The following is a 20,468-nucleotide window of genomic DNA, read 5'->3' as shown; positions in this document are numbered from 1 at the left end:
GCATTACCAGCCAAGCCATAAGTGATTCTATTCTTAAAATTGGGTGAGTAGAGACCAAAAAGCTTGAACCAACCTACAATTCTGGAAGGTCAAATCAGCAACATATAGTTTGAAAAAGGATGGCAGAATTAGTAATAGATGCAAATTTAAGGATGCCTACAAACTTTGATCCCTTTCTGAGCTCACCAGATCGATGGCCAGTTTTTATCACAATCCGACCACCGATCTCCAGAGCCATGAAACCAATCAACCGAAGTTGGTTCAATCAGTTGTTGTCGGTCACCCCAACTGCAAAAGACTATCTTTGTACAACTTATAACTGGGAAAAAGAGTTAAAAAGACATTTCCATAGGCATTCAAGATTATAATAAGTAATTTTCATATCAAGAGATTTCTATATATCACAAGTATCAAACCCACTAGAACTGTATATCTTTCTTATACACTGTGGTTTAGTGTTACAATATATGAGAGAGGATACACTTAACAGACAATGAATAATACAGTTGGTAAAGAATGTCTATATGATATGTACTTTGGTGTAAACTTAATATAGTAACCTAAAACAAACAAAAGCAACATTTTATTACACTCTACATATTTAATTTATTACCACCAATACATTTTAATCAGATCACTTTTATTCAAGGACCTATTTTAGTACAAGGAGTAAGTATATAGCCTGTTTTATCATTTATATTTTACTGATATGTTGAGCGCCACGCAAGACTCGAATGATGGCATCGACTTTCAATATAGAACAAACAACCCGAGACGAAGGGTGATCACCAAATGAGGTTGAGTTTTGACTTTTGTCGGAATTGCTTCTTGGTAATACACCAATGATTAGGAAAGGTACTTAGCTGTGTACCAACACAAACAGTTCAAAACCATATAAAGAATTGGGTTCTTTTCAAGCATTTTGTCCCAATTATTTGATACTAAAATCTTATCAGTGTCAAAGACTCAAAAATATACAAATGAGAAGATAACTGAACCATTTATAACTTTAGATATGGAATTTCATTTAAGTTCATTCAATTTCGTCAATATTTCTGATTATTTTTCAATCAAATTTTGAACTTTTATCTCCAGTTAATAGTCACATATAAAAGTTAAGACTATATATACACAATATATGAATAAAGGCAGAGCTCAACTTTCCATAGCTACTTTGTTTATTTTTAGTTTTTTCATAGCCGAGCAATAAATAAATAAAAAAAGGAAAAGTTTTAAAACATTGGGAAAAAACCATTTATATCCCCATAAACTTTGAGAGTTGTATCTATTAAAACCCAACCAATAACAATGTCAATTTAAACCATAACCTTCCATGAGCGAATCAATTTTTGTTATTCCGTGAGTGATTTTTATAACTACTTTTACTCTATTTAATTTGAAATCAGCATCGCCTAAGTAAAACTATTATTCTCTCAAAATCCTACCAAAGTTGCACAAAAAATATTATCGCTCAATTCTTTCTAAGATAAGTTGAAGGAAACGAGAAAACGAAAAGTACTCATATTAATGAAAGGTCACTACTATCTACTTGACTCTATCCTTCTCTCTAATACAATAGTAACCCTGCATTTAAAGTTTAAAGAAATCATATACCTGTTTGAAAACAATGCATTAACTATTATAAAACAGAATTCTAAAAGAGGCCTAAATCGATTAAATTTTAGGGACATAAATTCCAAATGCGTTAGTCCATGAAGCATGTTAGCCGTAGGTTAAAGTTAGAGAGGAAGATGCTGTTTAGAAGTGCTTTGAAAACAGTTTTCTGTTGTTTAGAACAAAAATTTAGTTGAAACATGTTATATAACTGTTTTAGAGGTTGTTTTCTCCACTTTTCTTTTTATCTTGTGGTTTAATGAATATCCTACTTGAATAATGATTGAACTTTTTTTTATAAATGAGTGAATAGCAAGATTTGAAGTGTACAATATTATTAAGATTTGAGAAACACAGAAAAAAGAAGTTTTGAACAGAAACAACCCAAAAGGATCCTTGGAGTAGAAAAAGGAGATTCAGCAAACTTACATTGCTAATAAGCCTTGCCCCAAACCAAGCTGTGTCTGTACCATATGGTGGAGGAATGACTCTGATTCCGTTGGACAATGGTGAAGGAAGAAGCCCATAAAGTTCCTTCTGCAACCTTTCTGAATCACAATAGTTGGAGGACATTTAGGACTGTTAGTTCACGTTTTAATTCAGGATATAGTTACCATTTTAGTCTCATTATCAATTTCGATAATCTATGCCTTGAGTGTTTCTTCAAAAATAGATTTTAAATCGATCCAAATTCTCTCAAGAAGCATACTAAACACGCTTCAAATTATTCACGTTGTTGATTTTTCCTAAGGTTCTTACAGAAAAATTGGTCTTGTTTAAAAAGCACTTTGTTCAAAAGTTATTGCCAAGCAAACAATAAAACATATGTTACCTTAGCTCAAACTGAAAATGTATTCAGTCTAATAGAATCAGCCAATTCAACAGCCAGATACACCTTAAACAAAATGCTAGTTCATTGCTCAAGTCCAAAGAAAATGTGACTAAACTATGTTCATATATAGGGCACAAACATTTTTAGAGATTTAACCAAATCTAAGACCAAATTAAAAATAATACTAAAAAAATAAAAGTAATAAATGGTAGGCAATCACACATCATGGAAGCTAAAATGATAACTTAACCATAAAATGTATCAGAAAATAAACCTCAAAGATGAAAAGAACAGGAAAGTTGAAAAGGAAAACCTGCAAGTCCTGGAAGACAAGCACTGCCACCTGACAAAACCACAGTCTTGAACCAAGAATCATCGTATGACAGTTGAGCAGCATGGCAATGGTCCATGCAAAGTGCAACAGCCTCGTGCAGCCCCATTGCTCGCCTGTCCACAAATGTGAACATATTAGTAGTTTGAAAGAATTTTTTTGGGGGTTTAAGTGATATGTTTTTTTTATACATCAATGAATGTCTGGACCAGCTTACATGCACTTCGACTAATCTCATGGGACAATTTACCTGACCCTACAACATTTTGGTGTCAAGGAAACTCGTAAGAAATTAATTCCTAGGTAAGTAACCACCATGAATTGAACCCATTGACCTCTTAGTTAGTTATTGAGACTGTCTCATTTTCTACCACTAGGTCAACCTATGATGATGGTTGGTTTAAGTGATATGCTGAAATTGATGCATGACAGCCAATTTTATTAATTGGTTCTCTGAAAATATACAACTTCTTGTTAATTCAAATTAACTAAGAATTGGATATTGAGACCTTAAGGTGAGTAGAATGCCTTGTTAAATGTGTTCATCTAATTATCCATGTCATTCTTATTAAGCTAAGTTATAGAAAATACTCCTAAAACTTTCCCATTTGTTTAAAAAATATCTCCATTCTTTCAATAGTTGCAATACTATTTTGGACAATTGTTAAAATATTGTATCAAAATTAGAATTGGGAATAGATACAACGATAACCCAGAATGGTGGTTGAGTTTGTATCCCAATTTTCCATCCAGGTCACTGCCATGCTGTTCCAAGTTCCAATTTTTATCCAACATTCTAGCGAATTTCTACTCCATGGGTGGTTTTGAAGAATTCATGAAAGATTTAACTCTGATATTAGAATGCCAAAGTGAGTCTCATTCAACCGTAATTGACATATAATTCCCATGAGGTAATATTGCAACTTGTATTTTTCTTAAACCAAAGGCAGAGTTCAGGGGTACTTTTTGTAATTTAGCTTTCTTCTTAAACAATATGACATGGTAGTTGGTACCATGTCCATGTCATATTGACATCCCATACTAACACTCCAAACCATCCTCGACTTTCAGTTCAAGTAAAGAATTCTTTTAGAGATTTGCCACAGAACATATTTCAGTTTTCAATGAAACAAAATCAATCCATTGATGAGTTTTGTTTTCCAGCAGAAACTTTCTAGTCAATTAAGTGGATGAATTTCTTCTAACATGCTCAAAATCAGACCTAAATAATGGCAATTTATAAGAAAAAACTCTGTTATTAATAGAAAATTTTCTAACAAGATGGGTCAGACTTACACTCCTCCTATACGTGGTTGAAATAAGATCTCTCCAGTTTGAAATCGCTCTTTGGAAAGAGTAAACCAACCTTCCCCAGCAGCTTCATAGGAAGCTTGAGTATCTTTGGTCAATTCAGCTTCGTAGTCTTCGGCAACATAACATAGATTCTGAGTTGAGAATTTACAGAAATTAGACACCATCCCATGTTAAAGGGAATTAAAACAATTGAAACTTGAGAGACAAACATAAAATATTAGATAGTTTAGGCAGACAAAATTGGGATGAAAGCTTGAGGCTAAAATGAACTGCATATGACAGTTCAAGAACCGTAATAAGATTTTAACCAATTTCCTTCAGGACATGAAAATTTTAGTGTACCTCTTTCGATCTACGAACAGTGTTCAAGAACCATAATTTGCAATGTTTGATAGTTTAGGCAGACAAAATTGGCATGAAAATAGATTTTATACTAAACAAACTTGCTTATGACATGAATCTTAACAATGAAAGCTTTCAATGTACCTCTTTCAATGTACGAACAGTGTACATTGACTCAAAATGTATATTATTCTGTTGCATCAGCTCTCGGAGGTATCCTGTAAGCTTTAAAGCTCCCAGCCCCACAACTTCAACCCCCACTTTCCGCATTACTTTGCCATGTAAAACTAATAAAATGTGAAGAATAAGAAAACGTAAAATTTTGGTTCTATGCAGCAAGAGGATTGGTTACATAATTTCTCATAAAACAACAATTCCTAAAACTAGTTTCCATCAGTTTTTTTACTCTGTCAGTTAGCATCCTATTTATTAATTGAAAACAAACGTAATATAGTGCATAGAGGTGACAGAAAGTACCCCAATCCCCCACCTACTCACGAAGAGGTTAAAAACAAAAGACAAACAACATAAGATAATCAACTGGATATATGAAGAATTTATCAGAACAGCCATAATGGGGAATGTTATCCTCAAGTCTCTTGCACCGAGTCTACAAATAACCTGATTCCTCTCCTCACATCATTTTTTTTATAAGAAACAATGAAAAAGATTAAGTAATACACAGACAACAAAAAGACCAGCCCACAAAAAGGAACATAAGTAAAGAAAGGGCTTCGAACGCCCATGGAATAATGGCAACAACTGTGTTTGCAACCAAAGCATAAAACGAAACATAAAATCTAACAAGGACATCACTTGCGACCCTTTCCAAGCCTCTAAACACACAATTGTTCATCTCACCCTAAAGATCTCAGAACAACATACATCCCATTCTCCCTAAAGGTGGATGGACAAGGAACTCCTCAAACATCTCATTCTTATCTCTATGGCAGGCCAACAGTAAGCTGAACGACACAAAAAGTAACACCACATGGATTGTGCAAAGTAGCTATTGACCAATTGGGAGTCAAGTAAACTAGCAAGTAGCCATTGATGAGCACGGACCAGTAAACAGATGGATAATTAATGTTCTCCTCAGTTTATTATACGGAACGTCATATCTTATTAAAAGTAGAAATACAAGGTGCATAATGAGCCATTAAGATTTATTTCTCTTTCTTCAGAAGACTTGATTAATACACATTAGCTTAAAGTTGAATTACAGACCATAAAAGGTTATGTAAGCTTACTTGGGACAATTGAAGTCACCTGGAACCCAACATTGACAACAATTCCCGAAATTCTTCTTGCAGCATACAAAGCTAATGTTGCCTACACATGAAAAAACAGATGGTGCATGTAATTATCTAAGACAAAAATGTATGAAAGTTCCCAGTTCAGTAGTTCTACATTTTATATTATCATTTTTTTTTCTGAGATTACGAAGTTTCAGTGATAATATCAAAAGATTCAAAACAATGCTGGCTCTCCAGGACCCCTTCAAGAGGTGTTGAATCTTCCTTTTCCTTGTTAAAGTTCTAGGCCAAAATCTATTCATAGACCAGACTACCATCTATAACTTCATATCCTTCTAAATATTCTTTGACCTCACTGTACCAAAATACTATTTTGTCTTTCACTCACAATACAGACCCATTAGTTCCAGCAAAACTAACTCCTACTCAATTAGATTTACCGGATTTCCTAAGAGCCTCTGTGTTGCTATTGAAATCTCAAACTCTCAAGTGATCAACTAATCCTACACATTATTAACCTTATCGAACATATATGTGATATATAATCTAGAGTGAGAGATGATCGAGTGCTCTTACAAGGTTACTCATTACTGTATACTCTGATAGAATAGAAACCACATAGATCTAGAATAATATTGAAATATAGATGATAGAACTACAAGATGAACTAAATAATATGAGGTGCCTGGACCCTCCCTTTTTTGACCACTCTACACAAATCTGTACCGCCATCCCTTCAAACCCACTCTATTTATAACAAACTTTCCCTAGCAAACTCAGATAATAACTAACATAACCTTGATATCCCAATAACATTCCTAATTGAACTCCAATCACCCTCTGGGTTTAAAGAAATAGGGGAACAGGAACATCTAGCTCTAAACCATAGAACCCTCTTTTTCTATGAAGACTCCAAACCTTCCAACAGAACCAATTTCCTTGCTTTCCTTCAAACTTAAGCAGTCCACTAAGGAGTGGAGTGGAGAAAAGAATAGAGAAAACTTCGCACAAATAGATATCAAGGTTTTTATATATGGTCTTGTACTCAGAACAGTCACTGAAAGAGAAGGAGAGCCAGAGAGGAGGAGGAGAAGAAGGAAAAAAGAAAAGGATAATTCTTAAGCATAAAACCTGATTAATGGCACAAACAGAAGGGACATTCATGTCAAATAACACAGAATAGATGGCTTCTTTGAGTTGCTGTCTCGATGCTTTGGCAGATTCAGTATCTGAAGGAGAAAAGAAATTCAAACATATTTACTCATAATACACATAATGGCTAAATATTGAAGATATAAAGTTCATGTCATGAATAAAAAGATAAAACATTTTTTGCTTTCTTATTAATTATTATAACCAAGTTAACAAATTGGAATTGAAGTTTAAGAAGTTGAAAACTATTACATTTTATAAAAGACATTGTTACAATAATTCATAGTTTATATTTATATATATATATATAGAGAGAGAGAGAGAGAGAGGTCCAAAAAATTGATGACAAAACAGACAGGAATATTGAAATTTAACGTATTGTGAGAAACATTGTTAAGAGAAACATTTATAAAATTGATGATTTCATTAGTTGTTGTAAAAATTATTATCGAAAAGTTAATATTCACTATACTATATTTTTGCTAAGTTCAGCGTCTTTAATAATCGTAACATTACATATTCTATTTTATTATATTTTTTGTTATTATTAGAGAAATTGGATTGATGTACCATTCAACATTTCAAAATATTATTGTTTTATTTACTTTGATACTATGTTTTTAAATCTATAGAAATAGGAAAAAAGAATTATAAATAGATCATTCTCAACAATTTATCAAATACATTTTTTTATAACTAACGTGCGAGAGCATTAAATTGAAGTATTAATAATTTAATATTAGTTTAGATGTTAACTAAAAGTACAGAAGCATCATTGTTCAAAAACAAGTTCCTCTACTATCCAGATTTGTATATATTACAGGAATGCAAATGGATAAACAGCAAAGCATGGATTAATATGTGAACAAGCATCATAAACATGGAAAAGTAAGAATAAGAAGCCGACCATCATAATGGCAAATTGGTAATGACACTACCACAGGATAGAAAGATGTTTTGACCCGCATCCTGAAATTAGGTGCAATGGACATGTCAGTACAAACTGTAACTTATAAGAAGATTAGTAATTCATCTATACCCACTCAAGAAATAAGTTAATCAGGCATGTGGTTTCCTTCGGTTATCTTTTCTTTTCTTTCTTTCTTTCTTTTTTTTTCCCTTTTTACTGGAGCAAAGAGAAGGAGAGGGAACTGTAAAATATCAGCTATAGAAAAGAAGAAAAAAACAGGCCTGCTATAAATAGTAGCAAAAAAATGCCGAAGTCTAGAATACATAGGAGATTCGATGTTCCCAAATTCCTGCAGACAAAACAAGAAGTTCAATTACTGGACTGAATAAAAGGCCAGAAATCAAAGCTATTTAGCAGCTGATATAAACAGGAACGGGCAGTTGATAGAAAGTACTCACCAAAAATGTTGCAGAACGCCCGGACGGACCATTGTATTTGCTCCAACCAAATTTGCAATAACCAGAACCACCTTCTCAATAACAAACAAGAGATGGTAAGAGTGCTTTAACATCCACTCCTACAACTTTAAAATTTGAAGATGTCATCAAGAAGATGAAAGCTTTACACGTTGAAATATGACTAACTTGTTGCACCATTAAACTCTTTGATTAAAAACATGACTTTATCAATTAAAGAAATACAAAGAAGGTTTGGCCAGTAAATTAACCATGTATCATATATAAAGAAACCCATCACAGGGACAATTTGAACTCAGATACACAAGTAGGGAGGGCAAACAGCGAGGAAAGAAACCAAATAATTTAGTAAGATATTAAATTCTTTCCCTAGAAAGTCAAAAGAAAGCTGATAAAGTTCATTCTAAACAACAAAATGGAAGTTCAATTGTCAGAGAAGATAAAGTTAAAATAAACTCAGAAGGTTACACTAAAAGCTGACCATCAATGATAACAGAGCCCGGCACTTCAGCCCGTTTGCTATATACTTTCATAAATGACAATGGCATCATCGAACTAGAAAATGTTCTGCAACAGAAAAATGCAAAATGACACCTTATAATAACTTCACAACAAAAGCAAAACTATATTCATAATCAAATTGACATACAATGTGGAGTGAAATAAGAGAAATGGGCGCAATTACAGAAACAATTTCCAAACTTACTCAAGAGGGTATCCAGAAGCCAACTTAGTTTCTCCAAATAAAACAGAATCCCAAGGCTCCAATTGATTTTGAAGAAAAAAAATCCAAAGAGTATTGTCAGAAGAAACAAGAGATCTCCAAGACTTACAAAGCATACCCATTTTAGCTGTGGTCTTAGGGCCAGCTAATTGAAGTATTTGCATCAGTATTTCCACGGGAATCCGATCAAAATCACCCAACGACGGCTCTTCAAACCCAGTAGACGAGTTTTCCAAGGGCAATCGAGACCGAGTAGAGACGGATCCCCAAACTTTTCTGAGCAACATAGCCATTGGGAAACTGAAAGGAAGGGGAAGAGAAGAGGGATGGATTACATAGCTAAATTATTGAAAGTGTAATTGTGAATTCCATGGAAAATCAGTTCCCATTTCAAACAAACAGAAAAATAAGAAAGGGGAACTTTGAGTATCTCTGGAGAAGGAATTGGAATAGGATGTTCAATCGGCCATGGAAGACTTTTCAAGGAAGTTGGGATATGAGGACTGACGTGGAAGGACTCATCAGTTGCCACATGTCAACTAGTGAAACCATCAAATTTGTCTCTTCGTAGAAATATTAATTTATTTGTGATTTTTTAGTCTTTGTTAATAAGCATATGGCATTTAAGATTATTATAAATTTTATTTATATATATATATATAAATAAATATATCTTTTCCCAATCATTTGGGAGACACCCCAAATGGTCCAAACGGCAGCGAACACCTAGACTTATGTTTGATGCTCGATTATATTAAAAATAGGATCATTCGTCTGTTTAATTAAAATGTTTCAAAAACCAACCAAAATCGATCGCTTTGTTATCAAACTTAAAAAATAATATATGAATAGATCGAAATTTGACATAGGTTATCAATTTTCCTTCATATAAACCAACTAGATAGATTTTTGGTCTTGGGTTTTGTACAAATTAATCGTCCCCACCCGATCAATTGATACAATTTATTTCTTTTATATATATTTTTTTATATTTTCTTTTACCTATCACCTCCAACTTTCTTCTTTGATTCTTTTAATTTATTTTTGTTTGTCATTTGAAAGAGTGCATTCTTTTAGTTGGACTGTGTAAGTAGAAGTGTTCTTCACATTATTCTTGCACTATGGGGGACAATTTGTCGAAAAGAAAATAAACTTTCGTACATTGGTTGAAATGTTTGTGCCATTATTTGAAGGCCGTACTATACAAAAATGTCAAATTTGGGATTAGAGAATAAACTAAAATTCACTGTGTTTAAATTTTGAAAGTGATCTTAAATCATTATGAAATGACAGTGATATTATGGATATGTTCAAATCTTTGCGATCAATTAAACAAATACATAGATAAGTTGAGATGTTGAACAGTTAATTAATGAGTGAGAATTTGTTATTGAAGAAGGACAATATTAATGGAAAAATGTGTACATGATTGATGAAAAATGTGGTAGAAAGTGACTATGAAAAATGGTTGGTGATGATAGTCCTATTTACTAAAATGTGGATGAGCAATCCTAAGTTAAGGGAAATAGAAGAAAAATAAATGAGAGTATCCAAATGAAAAGAGAGAGAAGTTAGATAACTTGTTTTAGAATGGATTCTTACGTAACTCAACAAAACTTCAAATAAATTTATAATCATACTAACATTACAAGCACTTTTTTAAAAAAGAAAAATTCTAATTTTAGTGTCAATTTTGCAATGAGACATTAATGGTTTTTATTTCTACACTAACGATGAAAGTATTTTTGAAAGTTTATGGATACTTTTTATATAATATGAAAACCAACTATAAGGGTTTTTAATTTTAACCCTTATGAAAATTTGTCAATACTTTTTTTTTTTACAATTTCGTAGGTATTTTTTTTTTTTTGGAACATTTGTTGAAAGTTTGTGGATAATTTCGAAAGTTGTAAGGTTTATATGTATTTTTTTATACAAAATACAAGTTTTCAAGAGTATTTTTTATAATTTAGTTTACTTCGCATCATAAACTTCTTTATTGATTAACCTAACCTTCATCTTTTGTTTTGTTTTTTTTTTTCAATATTTGTTAATACTATAGCATTAATATGTTAATATTTGGTAATTCAAGAGAAGACTTGAATGTAGATGAGCAGGAAATAAGTTCAAATGCGAAGTTCAATGCTTTAAATTATTATTAGGAACATTTTTAAAAATAACAAAATAAATTAAAATATTTACAAACTATAGTAAAATTCTAGATTCTATCAATGATAGAAATTGAGAGACTTATATCATTGTTTATCAATACCACTGATAAATAAAAGCATAGTGTCTATCAATGTTTATTATGGATAAGAATCTGAAAAAATTTGTTATATGTTATAGATATTTTATCAAATTTACTATTTTTTTTTTTTTTTACAATTCTCCTTATTATTATTATAAATATGAAGACGTTTGAATCAAGTGTAGAAGTATTGTTTCTTTCTTATAATGTGTATTTAGCTTATTTTATATAATAATAACAGTATATATAATTTTTAATGATATTTTACAAGTTGTCCATTACTTAATGATTATTTTTTATTGAATATGAAATAAAAGTTTCAAATAATAGAAAAGTGGCTACATGATTTAGGTGGTGGTTATATAGATACATAATTACAATTAATTAACTTTATTGTTTTTCTTTATATTTATTCCATATTAATATATATACAACCAACATAATTGTATACATATACAAAAGATCATTATTAATTTTTTCCAATTCTATAAAATAAAAAATTATTAAAAGTAAAATTGTTCGTAGTAGGACATTTCTATTGTATATATTCAATGTCAGAAAGTGAAAAACAGCATATTTTTACTATATATTTTGGTGCATACTTGAGTAAAAATTTTAGTTTTTCATTCACAAAATATGCTTGCACTTCTTATATAAGAGGTCATGTGTCAATTACGGTTGTTGTTTTTAAAAAATTCATATAACAACTTAGGGTTGGGAAAAATGAACTCGGGATCTCTTGTCTTCGTGTACATATAGGTGTTAGTTGAGTTGAACTCATGTTGAAAATTACTACTAAATTAAGCTCACTTTGCCTATTATGTTGATCTATTAATTGTTTTAATTTGATAATTTATTTTATAAAGTCAAATCAACTATAGAAGGCACTCCAACATTGTGCTCCACTACCACTGCTCCACGAAAGCAACACGCACGCCACAACAAAGCAACACCTTGAAAATAAGTTCAAACTTATAAATCTTTTCGGGCCTCGTTGGATAACTTTTTTTGTATTTGAAAATTAAGTTTTATAGACAACTATTTCTCTTGTAACTTCCCTCAATTGTTATTTACATTCTACCCAAGGTTTAAAAAATTCAAGCCAAATTTTGAAAATTGAAAAAATGTAGCTTTCGAAAGTTGTTTTTGGCTTTGGAATTTGTCTAAGAATTCAACCATTGTATTTAAAAAATATACAAATCGTTGAAAGATATGGAGAAAAAATATATAAAAAAATAACAAAAAAAAGTGAAATAGTTGCCAAACTGCTCCAACTCCAAAATCAGTTTTAAACTTCAAATTTCAAAATTGCTTTCGTCGTGAATAGTTTATATTTTTAAGGGATGATGATTTATTCGAGATGTGTTTATGCATGCTATGGAGGAACTCTAAAGGCTAGGGTAGCCAACAAGTAAAAAAATGTTTTGATTGAACCAAGCCAATTATGGTTGTTTAGTTTAAAATTAAAAATCGAGACGATTCAATGTGGGTCGGTTTAAATGTGTTGAAAACCAACATACTCAACTTGGACCTGTTTTTGCTTAAAATCAAACCAAACCATGGACACCCATGCTATGAGTGAAACTAGTGATATCTTAAACCCATGAAGAATTCAGAGGAGACTCAAAAGACCAACAAGAAAAGCCTACAAATAGCTCAAAAAACCTACGAAAGAGCTTAAAGACCATTGAAAAGTTTGGAGTACTTATAGAAGACTTGAGAGTCACATGGACAATCCTTGGAGTGGCATTATGGAGGATTCTAGTAGTGGCATCATAGAGGTTTTGGTAGTACCATGGAAGACCTAAGAATCACATGAAGAAATTCAGAGAACCCATGGAAGGCCTCAATATGACCAATGAAAGACTTGAGAGTCAAAAGGAGGACGAATGGAGCACTTCTTTCAGACCCATGGAGGACCTCAAGATAGTCGAGTTTAAAACCGTCCAAATTTTTATTGAATATTCTAAATATAAAGGAACTTTTGAGAAGTTGAGTCAGTGATGCATTGAAACTTCGATTACAACATCAAGTTATGATAGTATAACTGTTAAACGAGTAAACACATCGATTTAAAATTTTTAAGAGGCAATGAACACACAATCACTAATAATTATTTTAGGACTACCATACCTTAAATTATGTTTTTTTTTTTAAAAAAAGCATAATTCATTTTTCTAAAGCATTCGGGAGGGAAAAGAATAGAAGAGAAATAATTATTTAACACTTTCCTTGTTTGGGAGAAGGGTTATCATAACCCTTCCTCAACTCCCTCAATACTTGCTTAACCCTTCATTATTTATAATTAATCCATTTAAGTTTAAATACTATTTAATCTATATTTTTTCCATTTATAATTTATATACTTATGAATTTGGTTAATTTTAATCTTTTTATTTAAAAACATAGCTATTTATCATAACCTTTTCTCAACCCCTCGAAACGAATTTGGTACAATTATTTGAATTTAAAATTTTCATTTTTTTTCTTTACTCTTAAGTTAGGTAATTTGTTGTGATCACATTGATTGACCCTTTTTTTTTTTTGCTTATGCATTACAAAAACTAGGACGATTTGGTAAATTAAATTATACGAAATTTGTATATTGGATTTATACTATGACTTTTTTTAAAAAAATTAATAATTTATTCGTACGTAACGATTACGTAAAAAATGTTGAAAATAGACGTTGTATTTAAAGAAATTACTGCAAATTATTTTACGAAAACTATGATGATTTGGTAAATTAAATATACAAATTTGAGTATTGTAGTTAGAATATGAATTTTTTTAAAAAAAATTAATAATTTTTGCTCCTGCATTGTATTCCATGTACTTGACTTCAGTTTATAACTCCATTCCTAAAAACTATTTTGTTCTTCGTATATCGTTTAGTTTAAATGAAATTATATTGTAATCATTCCCCCAAATGCATATTATAACAATAGTACAATTATAATCCTTTTTCCAAACACATATTATAACAATAGTACCAATAATAAACCTTTACCCAAACACATATTATCATTTAATACTAAGATCATCATAATTCTTATGCTATAACTCTTTTTCTCTCCTAAACACACCTTAAATATATTATTAGTTTCTAAAATTGCAAAGCCAATTGGGAGATAAAGATTTAGTTGATTAATTTTGATCGATAAAGTCTTCTAGTAACCACAGATAATTAAATAATTAAGGGTGTTTTATTTAAGCTTAGCGTTTGATTTTTTCTTTAAACCTGTTTGACAACTATCAAGGAATCGTAAGAAATAAAGCACCTAAGATACAAAACTAGCTCATTTTTTGAAAACTCATTTAATTATGAGATCGATGTCAAGATTTAGTTAAAAATTTTACTTTTCCTAATTTATCAATTGTTTTGGGTATTCTCACTATACATCGCCATATTATACACTAAGATTTGAGTAAAAAATTTCAATTGTTATGTAATCTTCGCAAAATCTTTCCAAAAATTAAAAATCATGCTACAAAATATTACGAAATTTGAAAAAAAAAAGTAAATACAAATGACAAGACAGACATTAGTTAGAAATGCTATTCGACAATTTTCTTTTCAATAGATTGAAAATTCGAATCTTCACTCAAATGAAATCGATTTTGCAATGTTTATTATTTTTGAAATATGATATTAGGAATTGGGATCATATAGTTCTAAAAAATCAATCCAGAAAAAGCAAGAGAATGCAACGAGACTTCAAGATTTGAAGTTTTGCAGTATCTTTTGAAGGCCAAGTCCTACTAAAATCAAAATCTAATGAACTAATTATTAAACAATTGAATGTATCATGGAAGCAGTTTGAAATATATATATGTATACATATACATATACATATGTATACATGTATAGTATACAAGCATACGTATGTATACCTATATATATAGATACATATGTATGCATATACACATATGTATATGTATATATACCTTTTCTTTTCGTGATTATTTCTTTCCCTTTTTTCTTTCTCCTCTTTGTTTAGTATTCTCTATTTTTTTGTTCTTTGATTTCATTCATGCTTTTTTTTTTTGGATTGTTAATAATTTTCCACGATTATTAAGATTAAGGAAATTGTATTGGGTGGCAAAATAAAAATATACTTTAGTAATATCAGCACCAATCTTTTCAATTTTGCAGATATAACAACTTTTTAATTTTTTGTTGATATTTCTTATTTTATTTTTTTCATTATTACAAAATTACCCTTCTGCTGCTTTATCTTCTTCTTTCGATCCTTTCTTTATCGTTCTTCTCCTTCAATCTCCATTCTTCGTTTTCTTCTTCTCTATTCCGTCGTTTTCTTCGCGATTTCTCCTATTTGCCGACTTCTCTTCTCCTCGTCTTCTTCAGCCTCTTGTCCACCGTTCTTCTCCACCGTCCTTCTCTTCTCTCTTCAGTTTCGTTCTTTTAGATTTCTCCCTCTTCGTCGGCTTCTTTTTTTTTTATCATCTTTTCCTCGTCTTCTTCTCCTATTCTCTTCATTTTTTCTTCAGGGAAAACAATAATTATGTATGTATTTCTTCCCCTTTTTTAAAGCCCTAATATTATTTCTGTGAATTACTTGTATATTATTTATTAAAATTAGGGCTACGATTTGTTATTCATCATCTCTTTTATTTGTTCCTAATATCTACGATTTGTTTTGTACATCAGTTTTGTTTTATTTAGTTACGTTTGGTTCTGTTTTTTTTTTAAAAAATTTGTATCAGTTTTTTATATCAGTGGTATGATATACTTATATTATATGTATTAATTGATTGATATACTTACTGCGTGTTTTTTATTTTCCCTAAATTGTTGCAGTTCATTGTAGTTATGGTTAAGCTTGCGGTAATTGTTTTTCATAGTGGTCAATGGGATGAGCAACAATCCTATGTGGATTACAAAACAAATTGTGTTTTGGTTGATGGAGTGATATCATTATTTGATTCTTTTGTGAACTTGATACGTACTGAAATCCAAGTGGAGTCATGTATTGAACTTTCGGTTTTGTTGCCTATAGGTAGTAATGGTGTTCAACATGTTCTAAAGATTGTTGAAAATAAAGATGTGACTTGGTTCTTGACAATGGTTAAGGATCAATCTACCCAATATCCTTTAGTTGCTCATTCTGTAAATACTGTTTTGGATGTATCAATTGATTCTTCTTGTTCTTCTTCCATAGTTGAGGTTGATTTGGGAGATGAATAGTAATTTTTAGAGATGTTGATATTACTAATAGTAAGGATGAGTTGACTTTTAAGGAGAAGGATTTGTTTTGTAGTAAAGAAATTTTGCTGAAGTCATTTCGCTTTATAGCTGTCAAGAGTAATTTTGAATTTAAGACATTGAGATCTAATTCAAGATCAATTGAGTTGAGATGTAATGAAGTTGGTTGTCTTTGGTTTGTTAGAGCATCGCGTTATAAAAGAAGTGAATTATGAATGATTCGAAAGTATGTTAGTGATCATAGTTGCTCAATGATTGTTCATTCTTCTCATAAGCAAGCATCTTCAGAATTTGTTAGTCATTGTATGATTGATTATTTGAGGTATAGTTATTCTCGTTCAACACCAAAAGATATCATCCATCATATGCATATGAATTATGGAGTTTCTGTTAGTTATTATAAGGCTTGGAGAGCAAAAGAATCTGTTATGAAGTTGTTGAAAGGAGATGTCGATGATTCTTATGCTTTGATTCCAAAGTTCTTCTCAAAGCTAAAAGAAATAAATCCAGGTTTATTTTTCTACCACTTAATTTATTATATTGTTCAATTTATTTCGTTTTATACTATTGCTATTTTTCATTCATTATTTTACTTGTATAGCTAGTATACTAACTAGTTGTTGTATATCAGTTTACTGATATACCTATTATGAAGTATACTTGTTGTATGATTTATACAATACTGATTATATGTTTTACTATTTAGTGTTTTATATCAATTTACTGATATACCTATTATGAAGTATACTTATTGTATGATGTACACAATACTGATTATATGTTTTACTATTTAGTGTTTTATATCAGTTTACTGATATACCTATTATGAAATATACTCATTGTATGATGTATGCAATACTAATTATATGTTTTACTATCTAGTGCATCTATTAAATTGATTATTCTATTTTGTTCCCTTTTTATAGGTTCATTTACTGCATACGAAATAGATTCAAATGGCCATTTCAAATATTGTTTTATGGCTATTGCATCATCAATTGAAGGTTTGAGATATTGTAGACCAAATATAGCCATTGATGGGACATTTTTAAAGTGTAAGTATGGTGGAACATTGTTAACTGTAGCAACTATGGATGGTAATAGTAAAATTTTCGCTCTTGCATTTAGTATAGTAGATTCGGAGAATGATGCTTCTTGGAAATGATTTTTTGAACAATTAAAACTTTCTTTTGGAGATCGAGAGGGATTGGTTATTATTTCTGATAGACATATAAGTATTCCAAAGGGTGTTTTAGATGTGTTTCCAACGGTACAATATTGCGTTTGTGTAGAATATCTTTTAAAGAGTGTGAAGTTGTCATTTAAAGACTCTTTAATTGAAAAGCTTTTTTGTCAATGTGCATACTCGTATACAATAGATGATTTCGAGTTATATATGAGATAGATGGAGTCGATATACCCTTCTATTAGAAGATACCTTATGAAAGTTGGTTTTGAGAGATGGTCACGCGCATACTCTAGAAAAAGAAGATATCAAATAATGACAACGAATATTTGTGAAAGCTTGAATTCTAAGTTGAAGATTGATAGAGATTTACCGGTTGCATCCTTGCTTGAGGCCATTAGAGAGTTTCTTCAACGGTGGTTTTATGAGAAAAGAAAAGTAGTCTCATGTTCAAAGAGTGTTTTGAGTTCTTGAGCTGAAGGACTAATAAGAAAGCTAGTTGATGAATCAAGAAGCTTCATTGTAAGTGTTATGTTTTATATATTTGTTTATAATAGTCAATTATCGATATACTATATTGAAGTGTAATGGTTAGTTAATACACTGATGATATACCATAATTTTTTGTGTTCAGGTGAATCCTGTGAGTGAAGTTGAATTTCAATTAGTTGATGGAGGCAATTTTTTTTTAGTAAAGTTGAATTGTAATAGCTGCAGGTGTCTTTTTTGGGATCTAGAAGAAATTCCATGTGCTCATGCTCTTATTGTGATTCGTAGTCTTAATTTGAATCCTTATGCGTTCGTTTCACAGTATTACTATGCTACTCTATTGTCTGCAACTTATGGTGGTTTAGTTCGTCTGATTGGTAACCATACTAATTGGAGTGTTGTGGAGGTGAACGACAATATATTGCCTCCAGTATTTAGACGTTCAGCAGGAAGGCCACGAAAAAGAAGGATTCCTTCTATTGGTAAAGTTTCAAAGAGCTCAAAATGTTGTCGTTGTAAGAGAGTCAGTCATAATATTAGAACTTGTACATTTGAACCTATTTGAACAATTTAATTGTTTTGAAATTTAGCAATTTTCAATGATGTATTATTTGAACAATTGACTTATTTTGAAATTTAGCAATTATCAATGATGTATTATTTGAACAATTTATTTTGGAATATTTTCTTCTCTAATTTATTTTTTATTATTTTTTTATTTTTGTTCTTAATTGATACACTTGATATAAGGTATTTAAAGTCCAATATACTTGCGATATACCCAATATAAGGTCTATCAACATTAGAGAAACATTCTTTTTCTAAGTGATATATGCAATATAAGATACTTCAAACGCAAAGATACCAAAACAAGATAAGGTACATCAAATACCAAAGATACCTATGTGATTCAAGATAAGGTATATCACATACGAGAAATACTTATGTGATTCAAGATGAAGTATATTACATACGAAAAATACCTATGTGATTTGAGATAAAGTATATCACATGTGAAAACATATTCAAAAGTGTCTAAAAGAAAAGTTTATCAAGGTAGCAAATCAAAACTTGGTGGTTCAAATACAACGTTTGACTTTTTTCCCTTTATGGGAGATTTATGCTTTTGGGCCAATTCCAAATCAATAGCTTTTGGTGTGAGTTTCAATTTCCTTTTCGGCCGCTCATGTTGTACTTTACACTTTTCATCATTGACAGCAAGTTGTGAAGCTTTCCTTCTAAGTACTCTATTTTGAGTAGCCTAAAAATGTACAATTTTATTTATTAGTATTTTACAAAAGAAAATTAAAATTTTAAAAATATTATAGTTTAAAAATGATTTTACCACTTGTTTGCCTTTATCGTTCTTTCCCTTTGTCCTCCCTTCTTCATTTTGTTGGTATTTTTCCTGTATTATCACCCAAATCCAATGTATAATAATAAATCAACATGTATCAGCAAGTTTATGTACGTAGAATAATAAGGTGTATCAGTCAATAAGCTTAAGTTTAGAAATATATTGTTTAGTTATAACCTCTTGAATTTTGAGGATGTCTTCAACTAATTTGAGGCTTGTTTCCATTAACTCCTTTCCATCTAACTCTCTTTCATTTGGCTATTTTTCAGATTCTCCAATCTTTAAATGAAAAGTATGAAATATGTGAATAAGTTAGATGATATATCTTATTTTATCAAAATGTATCAAGACGTATACTAAATTACTTACGGTTGGGTGATGTGCTTCTTTTGAAACTTCGTTCATTTGTTTTTCTTCATTGTCTTTTTCATTCTTTAATAAATAAGTAGAAAATTTTATTAAAACAAGCGTAACAATAAAATGATATACCTTATTGTTCTATGAAAGTATATTATAAGTTACTTACATTTTTGTCTTCATTTTATGCATTCATTGGTTGATCTTCTGCATTAACTTCTTGATTCTCTATTTCTTCCTCATTTTTTTTGGCATCTTCTTGATTCTTTTATGATTTATGAAAATGTATAAGTAAATTAAATAATTAATATCCATAAGAAAAATAAAATTATTGAAGGTAAACTAAATGTATATTACATTGTTAATGAACTTATCAATATTCTCGATTGCTTGCTCCAACTCTTCTGCATTCTGTTCTTGTTCAATTTCTTCTTCATTAATCTATAATATCAGTATCTCAGTATCAACAAATGATGTATATCAGTATGATTTATATAAGTTGTATGTTATATCGGTACGTTGATATACCTTAAACAACAATAAATTTACCTTAGTTCAAAAGAAAAATAATATATTTACCTTTGCATCATCCAAGTTATGAATATTCTTTCTTTCCTCAAGACATTGCAAACTTAAAGTTAGAGCATGAT

The 20,468-nt window shown here is 30.5% G+C and overlaps 1 protein-coding gene across 2 annotated transcripts; it reads right to left on the bottom strand.

Moving 5' to 3' along the window:
- Window positions 1-399: 399 nt before the first annotated feature.
- On the bottom strand, window positions 400-9,409 carry LOC103491046 (actin-related protein 8). 2 transcript variants are annotated; one of them, XM_008450843.3, is made up of 12 exons: window positions 8,934-9,409; window positions 8,709-8,794; window positions 8,210-8,280; window positions 8,033-8,100; window positions 7,749-7,810; window positions 6,821-6,918; window positions 5,684-5,765; window positions 4,578-4,720; window positions 4,074-4,222; window positions 2,760-2,893; window positions 2,044-2,162; window positions 400-863 (listed from the first exon to the last, which is right to left on the bottom strand). In XM_008450843.3, the coding sequence occupies exons 1-12, from the start codon at window positions 9,242-9,244 to the stop codon at window positions 786-788; spliced, it is 1,401 nt and encodes a 466-aa protein (XP_008449065.1). In that variant the 5' UTR covers window positions 9,245-9,409; the 3' UTR covers window positions 400-785. The 2 variants fall into 2 exon arrangements, with proteins under 2 accessions (XP_008449065.1, XP_050942180.1); XM_051086223.1 differs by having other exon boundaries at window positions 9,061-9,209.
- Window positions 9,410-20,468: the final 11,059 nt, after the last annotated feature.

Source organism: Cucumis melo, chromosome 6, assembly GCF_025177605.1.
Source record: "Cucumis melo cultivar AY chromosome 6, USDA_Cmelo_AY_1.0, whole genome shotgun sequence".
Taxonomy (NCBI): domain Eukaryota; kingdom Viridiplantae; phylum Streptophyta; class Magnoliopsida; order Cucurbitales; family Cucurbitaceae; genus Cucumis; species Cucumis melo.
This window is presented reverse-complemented; position numbering and strand designations above follow the sequence as displayed.